Genomic DNA, 17,123 nt, shown 5'->3' on the forward strand with positions numbered 1-17,123 from the left:
CATGCCTCCCAGCATTCCTTTGGGGCTGGGGGGGCTAGCCGCAGGACTGGGCTGGTGGCAGCAGTGGTGGGGTGGCTCTGGGCTCCAGTGGAGGGGGCTTGGCTCAGATGAAGGGGGGCTTGGCTTGGGTGGAAGGGGCAGGGCTCGGAGCTAGCCTCCCCCAGTCAGCAGTTCATGTGCTGCCCATGCTGCATGGGTGTGTGGGATTTTGAAAAAAAGGCGTGAAAATTATGGGATATAGATGACATTATGCGATGGAAACAGTGTCATACTGGGAAGTTGACTCCTTGAGCCCAGTCATCCTGTGTAACTCATTTCTGCCCCACCATGCATTGCCAAAATTTCCCAAAAGACAATGCATTGGATGGTGGTGGGCTGCACATTGGGTTACTTACTCATGGCGCACCTGGTGAGCATGTGCATTACTGACACAAGGAGCCATGTAAGGACATGCAAAAGGGTATACTAACTGTGGCAACTTTATGCCAACATAACTTGCATTGACTAAAGTTTGTAGTATAGAGATGGCCATAGGTAGACTACCAATATTGCACAGTGATACCTCTGAAAATAAAATACACTAAATTATGGACTTGAAAAAGTTTAAGTACCACACATATTTCACAGGATGCTAATGTAAACGTGAATTGTCATAATATTACCATCATCTGACTAAACTGTTCTGCCATATCAGTAGAAGCTATCGTATATGTAAAGTGTTCTGCATGTTAGTTTAGCATAACAGGTTGAAGATCTCCTGCATTCAGTAATTTGGCATATCCATTAAGAGCATTGTAACCTTACATGCCAGTCGTCATTGGATTATATATTTACACGCTTGTAAGCAATAGTAGATGAACCTTCTTGAACCCAATAACTTTCACAGAGTAACATTTTTTGATAAATATATAAATATCTGAACAACAGGGCAACAGCACCACCCAGTGGCTAGAAACTGTTGATCCTACTTACTAAAGAATATCCTTACCACCATCACTTTCTCGTATATTTCTAAATTGAATATGAACACAGAATTTCAATGAGATCAAAGGTAGAAAATTTTCAGCAAATGAGCTTGACTCACTCTTTGATAATTTTTTATTCCCCTAATCTGTTTTTATATTTTCAACTTTCTATTACAACAATCCTTGGCCCTTTCACATTATTGACCAAGCAAACTGAGGCCTAACATGCAATTCAATGGCATTTCTCTACTGTGCGTAATTCAATGCAAAAACTTTTGAATGTCACATCTGAAAAATTCCAAAATATCAGAGAATAATCTAGTCATCAGTGGCCAGAAGTCTATTGATTTTGATGAAAATCAGAAAAAAAACAAATGGGGGAAATGGAGGACACATGGATCTCCTGGTACCTGGTTTGCAGAGCTTCAAACACTTCTGCAAAAATATGTCTGGTGGGAAAAAGGTAGAATGGGGAGGCAAGGAGAGAGGGAAATAGGGACACACACAGAGCTCCTGGCTTAGGGGAGGAGATAGGGAGATACAGAGCCCCTGGTATGGGAAGAAGGGGGGCACACAGAACCTTTGGCAGGGGGCAGAGTGGGGACGCGGGTATGGGAGGGAAACAAAATGGGTGGAAAGGGAGCATACAAAGAGCCCTTGGTATGGGAAAGAAGTACTGAGGTAATGCAGGAATAGGAGTCACAAAGAATCCCTTGCTATGGAAGAATGGGGGACTCTGATATGGGGGAATGGGGAGAAAGTGGAATGAGAATGAGAATGCACCTTTGTCATAAACAGATAGCTAAGGCTTAATGTTTCTTTTACCTGTAAAGGGTTAACAAAGGGAACCAAACACCTGACCAGAGGACCAATCAGGAAACTGGATTTTTCAAAGTCAGGGAGGGAATTTTTGGACTCTGAGTCTTTTGTTTGTCTCTCAGCTATGAGAAGGTCTTTCTATCATCGTTCTTCTGTTTCCAACTTGTAAGTACAGGTTGAAAAACATTATAGGCTTTTATGTTGTTTGGTGTATTTACATGTGTGTAACTTGCTGAATGTTCAAATTGGATATCCTTTTGAATCATACGTTTATTCATTTTTTTCTTTAAGCAATTGATCCTGTATTATTGTCATCTTGATACAGATAAATTTTGATGTCTTTTCTCTTCTTTTTTTATAAAGTTTTCTTTTAAGTCTTGTTGAGTTTTTCTCTCAGGATAAGCTCGGAGACAAGGGAATTGTGGAGGGGGAAAGAGAGATAAAAATCAATCTCTGTTCCTTGTGTTTGAGGTTTGTCTCTTTGTGAGAGAGTGGGACAGGCTTCTTGGTATTGTGATGTAAGAGATTGAATCAATACCTCAGTTAGCCCAGAGAGGAAAGAGAGGGAGGGGGAAAAGGAAAGTGAGTATTTCCATCCGGTAAGACTCAGAGCTTCTGAGTCTTGGGGTCCTCTCCAAAGAAGGTTTGGGGAGACCAGAGGGGGCCAAAACCCTGGAAATTTTGGATGGTGGCAGCGAGATAAGATCCAAGCTGGTAATTAAGCTTGGAGGTTCATGCTAAGCACCCAGATTTTGGACCCTAAGGTCCAGATTTGGGACAGAGGCTTATTACAACATTGTCCCTGGTATGGGGAAAGGGGGGAATTATAGGGCAGTCAGGACCCCTGGGAAATGGTGGGCCTTACTATGGAGGGAAAGGGGAAGACGGAGAAATGAGGGAAAGTGGGTTAATGGGGGACACAAAATCCATGGCATGACAGAAAGGCAGTCATAGGGGGTCCTGAAACCCATAATGGGAGGGTGACACCCAGGGAGTTTCTGAAGGGTTGGCAATGGAGTAATGCAAGATGTTCCCAGGTCTGTGCAACACACAGCCTATGGACAGAGTGTGCAACTTCCTAGGCAGAGGTGAAAGTAAGCCAGTACTATCCGGTACAGAGCTAGTACGCTGTGCTGGACTTGACCGGCTTCCCCGGCAGTGATTTAAAGGGCTCAGGGCTCCAGTCGCTGCAAGACACCTCAGGCCCTTTAAATCACTGCCAGAGCTCCAGCAGCAGGGCTCAGGGGTGCTTTAAAGGGCCCAGAGCACCGCAGCGGCCGGAACCCCAGGCCCTTTATTTCACCCCACAGCCCCAGGCCTCCCAGCCTCCTTTGCAACTGGTAGCTCTAGGGTGATTTAAAGGCCCTGTCTCCTCCGGTTGAGGTCACGCCCCTGCTCAGGACTCCGGCATACCCCTAAGTCCTTTCAGTTACTTTCACCCCTGTCCCTAGGATACATAAACCAAGGGCAGCCTAGGGGCTTCTGTACCTTGAACTGCTGCTGTCCCTCAGTAACCAAAGGGCAGCTGAGATTTGCATAGGAGGCCCAAGCTTTCATAGAAGTTGCTCTGGACCAAGGCAGGTAACAAACACACATACACCCCCCCACATACACACACACGATGGAATTCAGGGGCAGCCTGTATATCAGTAACGTTCAGCTAACGGTGCCTAGAGCACGAGGCAGTGACCTCCCCGGCTGCGGCCCCACACGGATCAGGGCAGGTTGGTAACCGTGGGCCCAGCAGCGCAGCCCGGTTGACATAGAACCATCCGGGTCCTTCCTCCCGCGCTCCCTCATCCCGGGGCATGACAAGACAGCCTGCACCTGCGCAGTTGCACGGCGAGGAAGGGGGAACTCGCGCCAATGCGTAGCCACGCCCCTCACCCACGTCGGAAGTACGCCTTGCCGGAAGGGGCGGGGTTGTGCCCTGGGGAGAGAGAGAGCCGCGTGGGTGGCTCGCTTGTTCTCGTTGCGGAGGGGCAGGAGTAGCCTCTCGTAGTGGTGGGGGGAGCGGGGGCCTGGTTTCCTGCGCGCCGGAGAACGGGTCCCGCCTTGCTCCTAGCCACGGGGCTAAACGCTTCTGCCGCTCTGCTTGGCGCGCGACCCCCCTGGCTGAGGCCTGTCTTTCAGGCCGGCGCGTGGGTGCTCCCCTCCCCCCGGCCCGAGCGCGCGGGAGGCTGAGAGGAGAACGTGGCGCCGGGGGGATGCTGGTGGCGCGGCCAGAGGCGGTGGGGGAGGGGGCCGCCACCGCCCTTCCGGTAACGTGGCTCATTGTGTCCCTGCAGGTGGGGACCGGACCGCAGCAGAGCCGCTGCCGGTGGGAGCGGGATGCAGCAGGTAGGAGCCGTCACGCGGGAGGAGGGAGGGGTTGAGTTCCGGGGCCCGCACCTCACTATCTACTCCTGTCTTCTCCGAGGGATCGGGAGCGGGTCGGGCCCTGTGCTGCTCTGGTACCGGCCGCCTCCGCGCTGTCCTGCCTGCCGCCAGCAGCAGGAGTGTCGAGTCCGTGTGGCGGCTGGAACCCGCCCTGGTCCTGGTCCCGGCCCCACGTGTGCGTAGGGTGGGATCGTCTCGGTGTCGCCGTTAGGGTCAGTCCATGAATCCGTGGGACCTGTCTCCTATGGCAGCCTCCCTTCCTAGCCATGGAAGAGCAGCGTCTTGCTTTTTGGCAAAGCTTTCACTGTCTTAATTGGTGAAAGTATCTGACTGGAGCAAGTAACACGTGTGTCATGTCCAGCCTCGGCAGTAACGTGCCTGACTGCTGGAGCCCAGCAATACTCACTCACTCTCTCTTCTTTTTTGTGCTCTTTTCCAGGGACCTTGCAGACTTGAGACCCAGAGCAGCCATCTGTTGCCAGGTATGTGCTTTGCTTTAAATCCGGGCTCCGGGCTGAGATGAAGTCTTGTAATTATTTAAAAACAAAACCAAAAAAACCTGCTTGGTCTGGGGTTAAGACTGAAACTGATTTGCCCAGTGTTGTGGCTGGTATTAAAACAACTGGGTTAGACTTAACTGTTCCACAATGTCGTGGTTTGAAATGTGTATCCTAGTCAAATGCAGGCTGAAACAAAAATCTGAATCATGATAAAATAAATAATTTGGAATAGAAGTCAATAAAAATTGGGGAAATTAAAAGCTAAGTCTATATAAAAATCATTTGATAAGAGTACGTTTAGCTATTAATGCTCATCGTGTCTTTCTTACTCAGAGGAATAGCCTTGTTCACGTTTTAGCTAGTTATATTTTAGCCATTTCCTGTCACTTCAGTGGGAGCCTAAATATGCTGCTTTTTTTGTATGTGTTTTGACTTATTGGATGTTTCCTGTATGTATTACAAATAAACATTTATGTGATTAAAAAGGCTACTGTGTGTTTTTTTTCAGACTGATTAATACAGGTGACCTGAAACTTGGGAGACTTTTAGAAAATGTACCCAAATTTTGTTGCTTCAGGACTACTTTTAATACTTGAAACTGGCTGGCATAACACAACACCTCAACAAACTCCAGTAGTGCAAAATTACTTACTTTCTAGTCAATCCAGCAAGATAACTGTATTTATCTAATTTGATTGTAAGCTTCAAAATTGTCTTAAAGTATGCCTTAGGATGTAGTGATATTCTTTTAATCTTTGTTGTTGGAAGCACTTTCAGTTACTTCAAACTCTGTTTTTTGCAGGACAAACATTCCTAAGTTGTGAGGACTTTGAAGAAGGTGTAGTAAACACAACCAGACTTGTAGAAACTTGAAGTAAAACAAGTTTGCTCAAGGGCCATTTAAAAAAAAAACAACCCTTTTGGTTGCTGATTGGAAGGAGAGCCAGCAGGGAAAATTGTACTATTTGCTTTGAAAAGTGGTGCAACATAAGCCAACCCAGGAAAGGCTGCAGCCAGCCAGCAACATGAACACATGTTAAAAGACCTGTCTAATAAATGCTAAAATCTGATTTGGATGTGGGTAGTGAAAATTGGAGTTTTTTGGTTCTTGAAGATGCCCTTTGGTTCATGAAGACTGTGCTTTAAAAGTGTCTTCTCATAGTTCTGCATACAGCCTCCTGGAAGCTGCAGTGCATTGCCTTTAGACTTCCAGTCCAGCTGACTTGATGCGGCAGTGTGGCTGGCAGTCCAGCAACTAAGGGGGTTGCTAGCACAAAAGCAAAAGAGTTTCTAAAGCTCCTGCTTCTGCTGCAAAAATCATTTTTTCTTCATCTCCCTTCCTCCCCCTGTATAAATATGTATATACAGATGTGTAATTTTAAAAGTATGACTTAATTTTACAACACCCTCAAATTCCTGTTGAATTGATTCCGCTGACTATTTATAATCCAAATATTGGACAAATAACTTGAGATCATGTGCTACATTTGTTAAAGAAGTGAAAAAGAACAAATGAAACTGCCACTCTTCAGAACAGTCACAATTCTTGTCTCAGAAATTAATAGTCCTTGCTAACTATAGCAGGAGAACCACACCACTACAGATATTTAAAATATTACATTCACAAAAGTACTAGGCCATTTGAAGAAAATATACTGATTACACAACTTCCTGTATATTCTTATTGCATGTGTCATACTTCCTTTTTTAGAGCTACTCCCATGTAGGGCCATATCTACACAAGGAGTGCTGTGCCAGTATAGATAGGCCAGTATACAGTTTATACTGGCAAAAGCATAGTTTTGGTGCTGTCTGTGGTGGGGACTTGGGCCAGCACAACTGTGTTCTCAGATCATACTGGATCACCGCACACTGTTGTAGCTACGATGTAGCAAAAGATTATAGTGTAAACTTGACATAATGCAGCTCATTGGTGCAGGATACTTCCAGAAAACTGAATGTGCCACTGCCTGCCAAGGTTATTTTGAAACTTTACAGAATGACATAAGTCATGAAGAACATGGTATGTTGTGGTTAAACAGACTTCTGTGAAAATTTCTGAACAGTAGTTGAGCACCATTCCAGGCCCATAGTAGGTACTGAACAACTGAAGGGGAATACTTAGCTGCTTGTAATTTATCATATGTGTGAAACTTATCAAAGGATAACTAATGCTAAGCTCTTAAATAGTCAAGTATTTCTCTTTTAGATTTCAAGGAGGTTCACCTAGATAATTCAGGAAATGGGTTTTGTCATTATTAATGCTTTAAGTCTTTAGATGTAATGAGCTACAATTTTCTGTTTTTAAATCCCCATAACAGGAGGGGAGTTTTGCATATGTCTTGTGAGGAAGGGAAACAATGTGCCTTTGCCTGAAAGGCATTCTTTTGAATATCTGCATTCAAACTAAAGCTTTCCCAACAGATAAGTGAAAAGCTTGGTTGAACAGATACAACTGTACTGAAATGTTCTCCAGTAGTTACTTTTGAAAAGCGAAACACCAAATTATTGGTTATTAAACTTCTATTTTTTTAAAGCTTTGCCAAAGGCCATTTTAATGCTCAATAAAGTAGCACTTCTGTCATATAAATGCTAGTGGTCCTTCAGTTACTCCTCACTTTGTGTTTGAGCAATGCACTAACATCTCATAAAGAAAACAAGCTTTAAACATGGGTGTCTGTAACTGTTAATTTGCTACTTTAATTTTAAATTTAGCAGAAGGGTGGTTTGTTTGGATTCCTAATTATGAGTTTTGAACTCAGTTCTTTTGAACTCAGTTTTTCACAATCAGTTTAAAAATACGTAACTATGCTAGGTCAAATAAAATGCTCTCCAACATTAATATTCTAAGCAAATCCCTTAAAAGCATTTGTTCTATGTGGGAATAAATGTTCTTAAAGCACAGCTATTGTACTTAAGAAGAACAAATGATAGTGTTAAAACAAATGCGGTTTATCTAGGTTGGAGCTGGGACTGTACACCCAAACCGGTAAATTTAAAATGGTTAATGGGTAAAATGCCTCGTTTTCAATCACTACTTTGGATAGTCATTCTTTAGTCACTCAAAACTCCCTGTAGTAGGATGAGTGAAGTACCTGGTCATCACAGATGCTCTCTAAGCACCCTGATCTATGCAGAGTGAATAATGCCTGAGCGTGTACTTGTGGCCTCGTCCATGCTAGTCAGATTACTCCCTTTCTCTGTTAAAGGGGAGTCTAGGTGGCGGTGGCAGCAGTAGCAGCTGACAACATTGAGACTCGCAGGGTCAAAACTACTGCTTATTTTGTGGGACAGTAAGGGGCAAGTCCTCCACGCCTGTGAACCTTGTCTCTATGGCTATGAAATGGAGTAATAATGCATCATTAGCATAAGCAATGGTGGAAGCCACAGACAAGACCTGGGGCATTTTATCAGTGGATGAGATTAGTAACAAACCCCTGAGAGAGAGAGAGATCCTAGTTTCCATCACTGGTTTTGCTAGTGAGAACTACAGCTATAAAAGTTAGTTTACTTTGATGTACTCTAGTAAACACCTTTTGAGTCAACATTTGCCAGATTTCTGAAAGTTGATCCCTCCTCAATTATGCATTCACATGGTTTCAGTTTACCAAGGACAGTGACAACACTTTCAGACCTGTAATCACTTGGGTGTAATTAAAGTTGTAGTGTATGCACTTCCCTCAGCACGCCCCCCTCAAGAGTTAAAAATGGTTAGACCAAAAGTGTGCAAAACATTGGAGAGTATATTGTAGTTAGCAATCCTGCATTGGCAGAGATATTTATCTCAAGTCTGTATTGTTTCTTAATTTCTATCAATATATCAAGACGTGTTTAGCTGGTTCATTTTAGATTCCAGAAAAAAATTCCACTCAGTGGTTATTCCCTAAAGGAAAACTTGTCTGGATATGAAAGGCTTTGGCGAAAACTGATTCACAGCGTTCTTCAAAGTACACTTTTCCACCTATTAAAATTCATACCATTGTTAACTGATTAAATATAGTGTGACACACTTCCTGTATGAAAGTTTGTACATAGATTATTCACTGGATTATATATGTTGACTTTAACCTATGAAGAAGGGTTCAAATAAATGTGGCAGCTTTTATTATACCAGTTCACACTATACAGGTTCACTGAAAAAAGATATAGTAAAACGTAAGACAGCTCCATTTACTTTAGATAATAAAGGCATGTTGTCTGGATAAAAGTTTTAGTGCAACATTTTAAAATCTAGTTCAGCGGTTCTCAAACTAGCAACCCAAGGATCCCCATTTTGATATAAAAAATTTTTGCTGACCCCCAAGCCTGCTGCTCACCCCCAAGCCCTGCCCCCATTTCACCCCTTTCCCAAAGGCCCCACCGCTGTCCCTCCTCTTCCTTCTTCTGAGTGCGTGCCATCCCTGCTCCTTCAGGTCCCTCCTACTGTCTCCTGCACTCAGCATGCAGGAGGTCCTGGGAGGGAGGGGGAAGAGTTGATCAGGGCCCATAGATCCCCTGCAGTACCCTCACACAGCCCCAGGGGTATATGGAATTGCTGATCTAGTTAATTACCGAAGTCAAGCTTCTCATGAAAAGAGCCCAGTAAGCAAAAAACTAATGGACTGCTAGGAAATCTAAATGGATACTACTCTGCTACATGATGACTTTTCTTAAATTCTCCAAATCTGATCCTTGGTGATTCAGGTTCTAAAAATCAGACAATTCCACATCCCCACTCCTAACAGCTTTCTTTCCTAGCTTATTATGCTGTATAGTCTACTTCACTACAAAATTCTCAGATCAATGCACCATGTATGGCAAGAGTCCTGTGATACAGATTTTTTTGTTAAATTTTCTTCCCTTTCATTCAGTAGATTCACTTTAGTTATTTTAAACAAAAAAGATTTGTGTATGTAAGCAATGAAACGTTAACTTTTAGATTGCATCAGCTGATTGTTTCACATAATAGTAGGCTCTCCAGATGTTGAACCTAATATATTTATTTGCATTTGTTTTATGTTATCCAAATAGTGCAAAATCACAGAAAGTTGTACCAATACTGTATAAAAGCACCTGATTATACTAATATAGCACCAATTCCAACAAGATATTTAAATTGGGAATGGCCCTTTAAAACATTAATTGCCATTAAATTAAGGGCCAAGTCTGAATAAGAATTAAATCACATATAGGAGTCTACAATATTGCCACAACTCTTTTGCATGCTAACGAAGGTGTGTAATTGGGTAACAGTAATAGAACTGGACGTGTACATGACATACAGACATGAGTGTAACACACAGTTACACATCTATCATACATTACTACAAGCATTGCATTTTGTGCGCACAAGGCCACAACACATTGTCTCAACTGGAATTCCCAGGATAGGGAAGGGAAACACATACCTTTAAATAGTGATTACTTGTCACAATATTGTACAATCATACATTGGCAATGTGGTGACACAGAACTGCCACATTTTCACACTTTTGAATGTTCCTTGGCCCACAAAGTTTTCATTACATCTGTTAAAAAGTGATAGTTTGTCAAAGATGTCATGAACAAAGAAAATATTTGTGTATAACAGTTTACAATGCCCTTAATGTGCATCCCATTCATCCTAGAAATACACAAACACGAAACTTGTGCTATCTTGAATAATTTTGGGACACTAACAAAGGAAGGTTAGTATAACAATGTTATAACGTAGTGACTATTTCTTATGGACTAATAAATAATTTTGTGTAATTAATATTTGTATTTCCACATCAATAAGGGTTGCATTTTTCACTGTGAAATACTTTTTATAGTGTTTAATCATAGGTTTCTGTAGTCTTGAGAATAGTAGAGAATCAGCCGAGGAAACAAATGCTTTTTAGGGGGTAGAGATCTATGAAAACTGGCTATTTTGTTATTTTTTAGTCATACATTTTGAAAAGAAAAATCTTAGAATTTGAAAGGACTAACCTGCAGTCATACAGCTTTAGGCTCTAATTTTTTTTTCTCATGTCATAAATTTAATGTGAACAAGCTGATTAGGAATTGGATGAAATATCTGCAAGGAAATATGTTGCAGGTATTGGTATTATGTAGCTGCCAGACTGGACCTACAATGGGTGTGCATGAATGGACTCTGACTCTGTCTGCTCTTGAGCAGTCATGTTTGCCTGTGCAGTTTTCGTTATTGCCATTGCATCAGCAAGCAGAGTACGTGAACTGAAAGCCCTTGTGGCTGGCTGACTTTTTTTTACTTCTTTTCATAAGGACAAGATAGTTGTCAGTGGATTAAACAATGTACTGCTGAGTTCTACACATTGGCAAAAGTCCCTATGCCTGCTGCAATCCAGCTACATTTCATTACAGCTGTGGCTACTTCCTTTGTGTTAGGCAGGTGCCAGATGCTGAAATCTTGCAAAGCTGCAACACGGACTTAGGTGTATACTTTCACCTAGCCCTATGCTCTGGACTTGGCTTCCAGCCTGGATGCCAGATTTGGCAAGGCGGCACCTTAGTCTATTCAACTAGGAATCTGTCCCTGCCCCCATGTTAGTTTCAGCACTGTTTATCGGTCTATCCCATAAGTGAGAATATGCAGAACCACTCAAAGAAATGAAGGTTACTTACTTGTATTTGGAGTTCTTCAAGATGGGTCTGCATATTCATGTCTCCTACCTTCCCTTCTCTGACAGAGTCCTAGTTATTCTGTCTCTTGCTTTGCAGTGGAAGGAACTGAGGTGGTGAGGGCATTCCACCCCTTATAGCCTCGCTCACAGTGCGTTATGATGCTGAGGGGAAGGGTGGGGGATACAAGAGCACCCTGGCTCAGTGGTTCCCAACATTTTCTTTGCCAGGGCCCCCTTCGAGCTTCAGGGGCTCTTCTCCCCCAACTGGTGGCTACAACAGGGAAGGGGAGGGACAGAGAAGCCAATCCTTTGCTCACACAGAGGAGGGACATTGAGCTCTGATTGGTTGCTCCGTCCCTGGAGGAGGCAGGGCAGCGAGGAAGACAGCCAAATAGAAGGTGGCTTTTCCCCAGGTCCTCACATGTACTTTTTCAAAAAATTCCGCAGCACACTTGTTTGAGGATGGTGGCATATCAGTGTGCTGTGGCACACCAGTTGGGAAACACTGCTCTAGCTTACACTGTTGGAAGAGGTGTTTGCTATAAGGCACCACAAGGCAGTGAGTACCTATAAGTGTGGAGTACCTTTAAGTGTGAATATGCAGACCCATCTCAAAGAACTATTATAGGTAAGTAACCTTCATTTTTATCCAAGGAAAATTTTTGGCTTATCCTATCTTCTTTAGGCCAGTGCTTTTGGTGCATCCACAGTTGTTAGTGGATGTCAGGATAGGACAATGTAATTCCCACCAAAAATAACGTGTTTTTTGACATTTCTTTAAATGAAGATACTCTGTGTTTCTGAAATTCAAATATACCCCTATCTCCCCCGCCCCCTTTTATTTTTTAATCTGGCACCTTTGCCGTAATTTTACCCTACCCCACTGCACTGACCAGTTGTACTTGTGCATTATTTGGGGGGGGGGGGGCGCGCTAACCTGTGTGGACATTTGTTCTGAAGAATTGGGTTTTTATTATTGGCAGGTCTTGCAATCAGTCTGCTCTACTGAAGGGTGTAGACCTACTGTGTTACCAAGAATGATCCAGGGACAAATGTGACCTGTGCATGCAAAGCCTGTGCTGTGCTTATACCTGAAACATACATGAGACAGAATAGAAAGACAATGCCTTTTTTAAGATTAGAGGAGTTCTAAGTGGGGCAACCATCGAACTAAGTAGGTTAGTCTGGAAGTGAGGATTATAAGTAATTCTGGGAGGAACCTGAAGCATAAATGCCAGTGCAGTCTTCTTGTGGGGCATAACTAGTATATTGAACTCTGAAATTGTCCAGTCCAATATTGGAGTAAAATGTTGGCCCCTTTTCCCCTCCAATCTTACGTATATTGCATTTTCCCATGCAAATATAAACTTTTGCTGAACATGAAGGAAATTGCACATTAATCTAACTGTACAAATAGTGTGAATATGCATCATTGATTCAACAAAAATAAAAACATGCAAAACAGAAGAATGTGTCCATTTCCCACCCAGTGTGGGCCCCAGCTGCGCATTGGCTGTGCTGTTCAAGCTGCCTCATCTAACTCAGAAACTTCCTTTTACTGTTTGAGTCGGGATGATCACAATTTGGTCACACTTTTTATCCAGGGTACAAAGGAAGAGACTTTGGTGTAGACACCTGGAGAGTCTTTGATTCCACAGCCATAACCCCAGGAAGTCACCCCATACACAACCCAACTTTCCCCTGGACGTTCACACATGAGTGGTCCACCACTGTCTCCCTGACAACTGTCCACATGTTTCTGTTCTTGGAGGTTTCCAGCGCAGAGCATCCTCCCTGTGAACCTTCTCTTATAACGCTCTTCACAACGTCTCTTAGGAAGTAGGGGGATGGCAGCTTGTTGTAATGTTCTTGAATAGGCCCTTCCTGCAAAGAAAGACCAAATAACATGCATTAAGATACTTATGATCACCAAATCAGGTATGATTTCACTGGATTTATTAATGTGACTTAAATATTGCTATACAATGTTACAACATTAAGTAAAAGTGAAAAGGATGCATACCTCAACTCCCTCAATAGACTGCAAATTGTAAGTAAGACATTTGGTTTAGCAGTATTTGTATCACAAATACTTCACAAGACAGGATTTTTTTGTTATATTTTAGGTAATTGATTCTACAAAAATATAAGCTATAATACTTAAATGTAGTGGAAAAACTATTCTTAGATGGTTTAATGGCTATGGGACTGCTAGGTGTTAATATATCAAATGAGTTCATGCTTTCAGTCTGGTTCCTAGTAAACAGTTGGCCAACTATGAATCTGCTCTTACAAAAAATTACCATCACTATGTGATAGTCTCTCTGAGAAATTCAAGTCAATGAGACCATTCTACCTAGTTCTCCCAAGAAATGATTCCTCAAGGTTAGAATTGAGAGACAAGGTAGAGAAGTTAGCACTGCTACTGCATAAATAGACTCCAGAGTTGTCAGTCTAGCACAGGGGTCGGCAACCTCTGGCACATGGTAAGCACCCTGGTGGGCCGGGCCAGTTTGTTTACCTGTCGCGTCCACAGGCAGGTAAACAAACCGGGCCATTCGGTCGATCACGGCTCCCAGTGGCTGTGGTTCGCCACTCCAGGCCAATGAAGGCTGCAGGAAGCGCGCAGGCCAAGGGATGTGCTGGCTACAGCTTCCAGCCACCCCCATTGGCCTGGAACGGTGCACCGTGGCCAGTGGGAGCCGCGATTGGCCGAACCTACAGAAGCGGCAGGTAAACAAACTGGCCTGGCCCACCAGGGTGCTTACCCTGGTGAGCTGCATGCCAGAGGTTGCCGACTCCTGGTCTAGCACCTTTCATAAACAAAAGTTCTTAATTAAACTTAATTAAAAGTTCTGTCTCAAATCTCAATGTTGTTTCAACATATTTTCAGTCTCCTTTTGTCAAAACAAAATATTGGTCTCTAGTAAAGTTCATTCAGAAGGAACTAGATTGTCCTGTAGGATGAACATTTTTTAATGTTTGGTGCAGTAAGTAGTGGCAAATCTTCAAATTCAACTAACTTCAAAAGATTTATTTTATGTAAATATATAGATGTGGGAGAATTTTTGGAATACCCCAAATGGTTATTTCACTTTAGAAGTAGAGGTCCAAGCAAGATTCCATATTTTAAGTCATTTGAATATTCTTTTCTGTAACACATCATAAAAATTCATCTTGTGCCTCATGATTCTCTCAGTTGAAAAAAGTGACAGCAGCATTTTTTGTTTTTTAAAAAAATCCTTAATTATCTTTGTATAACAACTTGATTGCAGAGAACATTTAAAATCTCAGTAAATGTTGCAGTGATGTAATTTATTGCATTTAAAGTAAGTTTTGAAGTAGCGAGTATTTCCATTTAAATAGAAGTTCTAAGCTAAGTGGTACTACTTCAGAGCTCTTATACAGTGAATCAAATAAAACGCTAAGAGGTGTATTTTTTTGGCAAAACATACAGTACTGCAAACCTTTCTTCCCAGTGTTTAGTTCTCCGTATTTTCAGTATGCTCTCATAGATATCTGTGCGTACATGCACACAGATTAATGAATGTAAAAAGAAAGAACTGATATTTAACCACATTTTCTTGCCAGTTTTAATGAGTCAGAAGACTAAAGGATAAAAAGTTGTCTTCTTTTTGCACTGTCATGAACCCAATAAAAACATAAAAGTAAAACATGGTTATTAATTTACAAAGCAACAGAGCCTTCTGGAGAAGAAACTCCTATCCACACTCAGTAAAGTAACAGGACCTGCTAGTTATCCAAAAGTCTGATTGTAGAAGTGTTTTACCTCCCCTGCATCTTTAGTAGGATTTTCTTTCATCCAAATCTAGCTGCTGAAATTTGGGATTTGGAAAATGGCGGTGGCAGCAATAGAGGAGAAAAAAAGTGTGCTGGATTCTGCACTACACATGTGCTGTGGCCATTTTTCATTTGACATTCTGGTGTCATTTAAATAAATCAGTATAAGCATTTCTGGTCCTCATTAATAAGCCTGAATTTGGCAGAGGTGGTATTGTGTTTTTAAAGAGTTGTGAATGTGATTTTTGATGCAAGGCTGTAGGAGTGAGTGGATGATTTAACAGTACCATTTATGTAATTAATCCTACAGTCTGGGAGAGTGAAGAGAGAACGTTTATAAGCACAAACTAAATTAAAAGAAACTAGTGCTTTTATTCCTCTGTAATGATGGAGGGTGGGATGGGGAGAACAAACAAAAGCTTTTATCCTATTTTAAAATGAGGGAGCCTGGTATAGTTATTCCACTGTGAATATTAGAAATAGTAAATTGAACAATTGATCGTTTAAGAAATAGTCCAAATCTTTATTGTGGGTGAGGCAGAGGAAAATTTGGGTGTATTTAATATATAAATCACTCTTACCTGTGTCACCCCACCCAGTGATGTAACAGTTGGGGGCAGTTTTCTGTGGCGTCTCTCGCCTCAGTGGCAAACATGCAGGTAAGACATGGGTGCTGAATCTGGCGCACTGTTCTTCTGGTCCCTGCAATCTCACTAGTGCAATGTCATAGTCGTTGCTGTCAGGCCTGTATTCTTTGTGCAGCATGATCTGTTGGACTCCAATTTCCTGCTCATACTCCTCAGGAACCAGTGTGTGATAATCTCCAACTCATATGACATAGTTCCTAGTGTTGTTGCCATACCTGAGAATGAGATCAGGGCTCACATCACACAAATTCACAACCTAAATAGACAAACAACTGTGACCAAAGCGTCTCTACTAATCATATAGATGACACCACCAAAGTAGTTTTATTAGTGGTAAACTCAATTATCTCTACTACTAGCAGTAAATATGCCCAATGGCTTGTGATGGGATGTTAGATGGGGGTGGGAGCTGAATTACTACAGAGAATTCTTTCCTGGGTGTCTGGCTGGTGAGTCTTGCCCACATGTTCAGGGTTTAGCTGATCACCATATTTGGGGTCATTTTCCTTCAGGGCAGATTGGCAGAAGCCATGGGGTGGGGTTTCGCCTTCCTCTGCAGCATGGAGTACGGGTCACTTGCTGGAAGATTCTCTGCACCTTGAAGTCTTTAAACCATGATTTGAGGACTTCAGTGGCTCAGGCACAGGTTTGATACAGGAGTGGGTAGGTGAGATTCTGTGGCCCATGTTGTGCAGGAGGTCAGACTAGATGATCATAATGGTCCCTTCTGACCTTAAAGTCTATGAGTCTATAACTGAGTATCTGTTATAATTAGAGCTGGGCAGGAAAAGATTTTCTTGTCCTGCAAAAAACTTTTGAGATTTCAAATATTTTCCTGTTCCTCAGTGGGATGTAACAAACTTTTCAAAATATTTTGATTGATGGAGAGAAATATCTACCCAAGATAGCTGGTGGTTAAGGGACACCGCTAGAATGTGAGAAACCTAGGGTCAAGTCCGTGCTCTAAATCAGGCAGAGCAGGGACCTGAATTTATGTCTACCACATCCCAGATGTGTAACCCTAATTACCAGGTCATCAGCTATTCTGGGATCTCTTTCTCTGGTTTTGAGCAGAAATTCCATCCTGGACCTGAGAAACTTTCCTGATGCAAGTTTAGTCAAAACTAATCCGTTCCCAGGAAAAGTTGCAACAGATCAGCATTTTCTGATGAAAAAATAATTTAATAAAAAATTTCCTGACCAGCTCTAGTTCTAAATTCAGGCTTCTTTCCTGGCCTTCCCCTATAAAATGACATGTTATAGGGTCAAATTCTACAGTCCTCATTCAGTTCTTACTCCAGAAAAGCTTGTATTGCTTGTGGAATTCAATGGGAGTTTAACCTGGGTAAAAACTTAGCCAGTCCCGCAGGATATGGCCAATATATTTATTTATTACGTTTTTAAGTA

The 17,123-nt window shown here is 42.4% G+C and overlaps 1 protein-coding gene, 1 long non-coding RNA gene and 1 other non-coding gene across 3 annotated transcripts in view; 2 read left to right on the top strand and 1 right to left on the bottom strand.

The window, feature by feature from the left end:
* Positions 1-3,791: 3,791 nt before the first annotated feature.
* Positions 3,792-5,151, top strand: LOC142046879 (uncharacterized). Its single transcript, XR_012655937.1, has 2 exons — positions 3,792-4,124; positions 4,603-5,151. It is a non-coding gene; the product is annotated as an uncharacterized LOC142046879 (long non-coding RNA).
* On the top strand, positions 4,380-4,511 carry LOC116814739 (small nucleolar RNA SNORA24). Its single transcript, XR_004371334.1, has one exon. It is a non-coding gene; the product is annotated as a small nucleolar RNA SNORA24 (small nucleolar RNA).
* Positions 5,152-12,176: 7,025 nt separating the features above from the next.
* The window catches only part of PRSS12 (serine protease 12), a 76,426-nt gene continuing 71,479 nt past the window's right edge, over positions 12,177-17,123 (bottom strand). The window contains 2 exon segments of the mRNA XM_032762534.2: positions 12,177-13,152; positions 15,651-15,931. Coding sequence (XP_032618425.1) covers positions 12,845-13,152; positions 15,651-15,931 — 589 coding nt within the window. The 3' untranslated portion in view covers positions 12,177-12,844.

The sequence above is a fragment of the Chelonoidis abingdonii genome, chromosome 5 (genome assembly GCF_003597395.2).
Source record: "Chelonoidis abingdonii isolate Lonesome George chromosome 5, CheloAbing_2.0, whole genome shotgun sequence".
Taxonomy (NCBI): domain Eukaryota; kingdom Metazoa; phylum Chordata; order Testudines; family Testudinidae; genus Chelonoidis; species Chelonoidis abingdonii.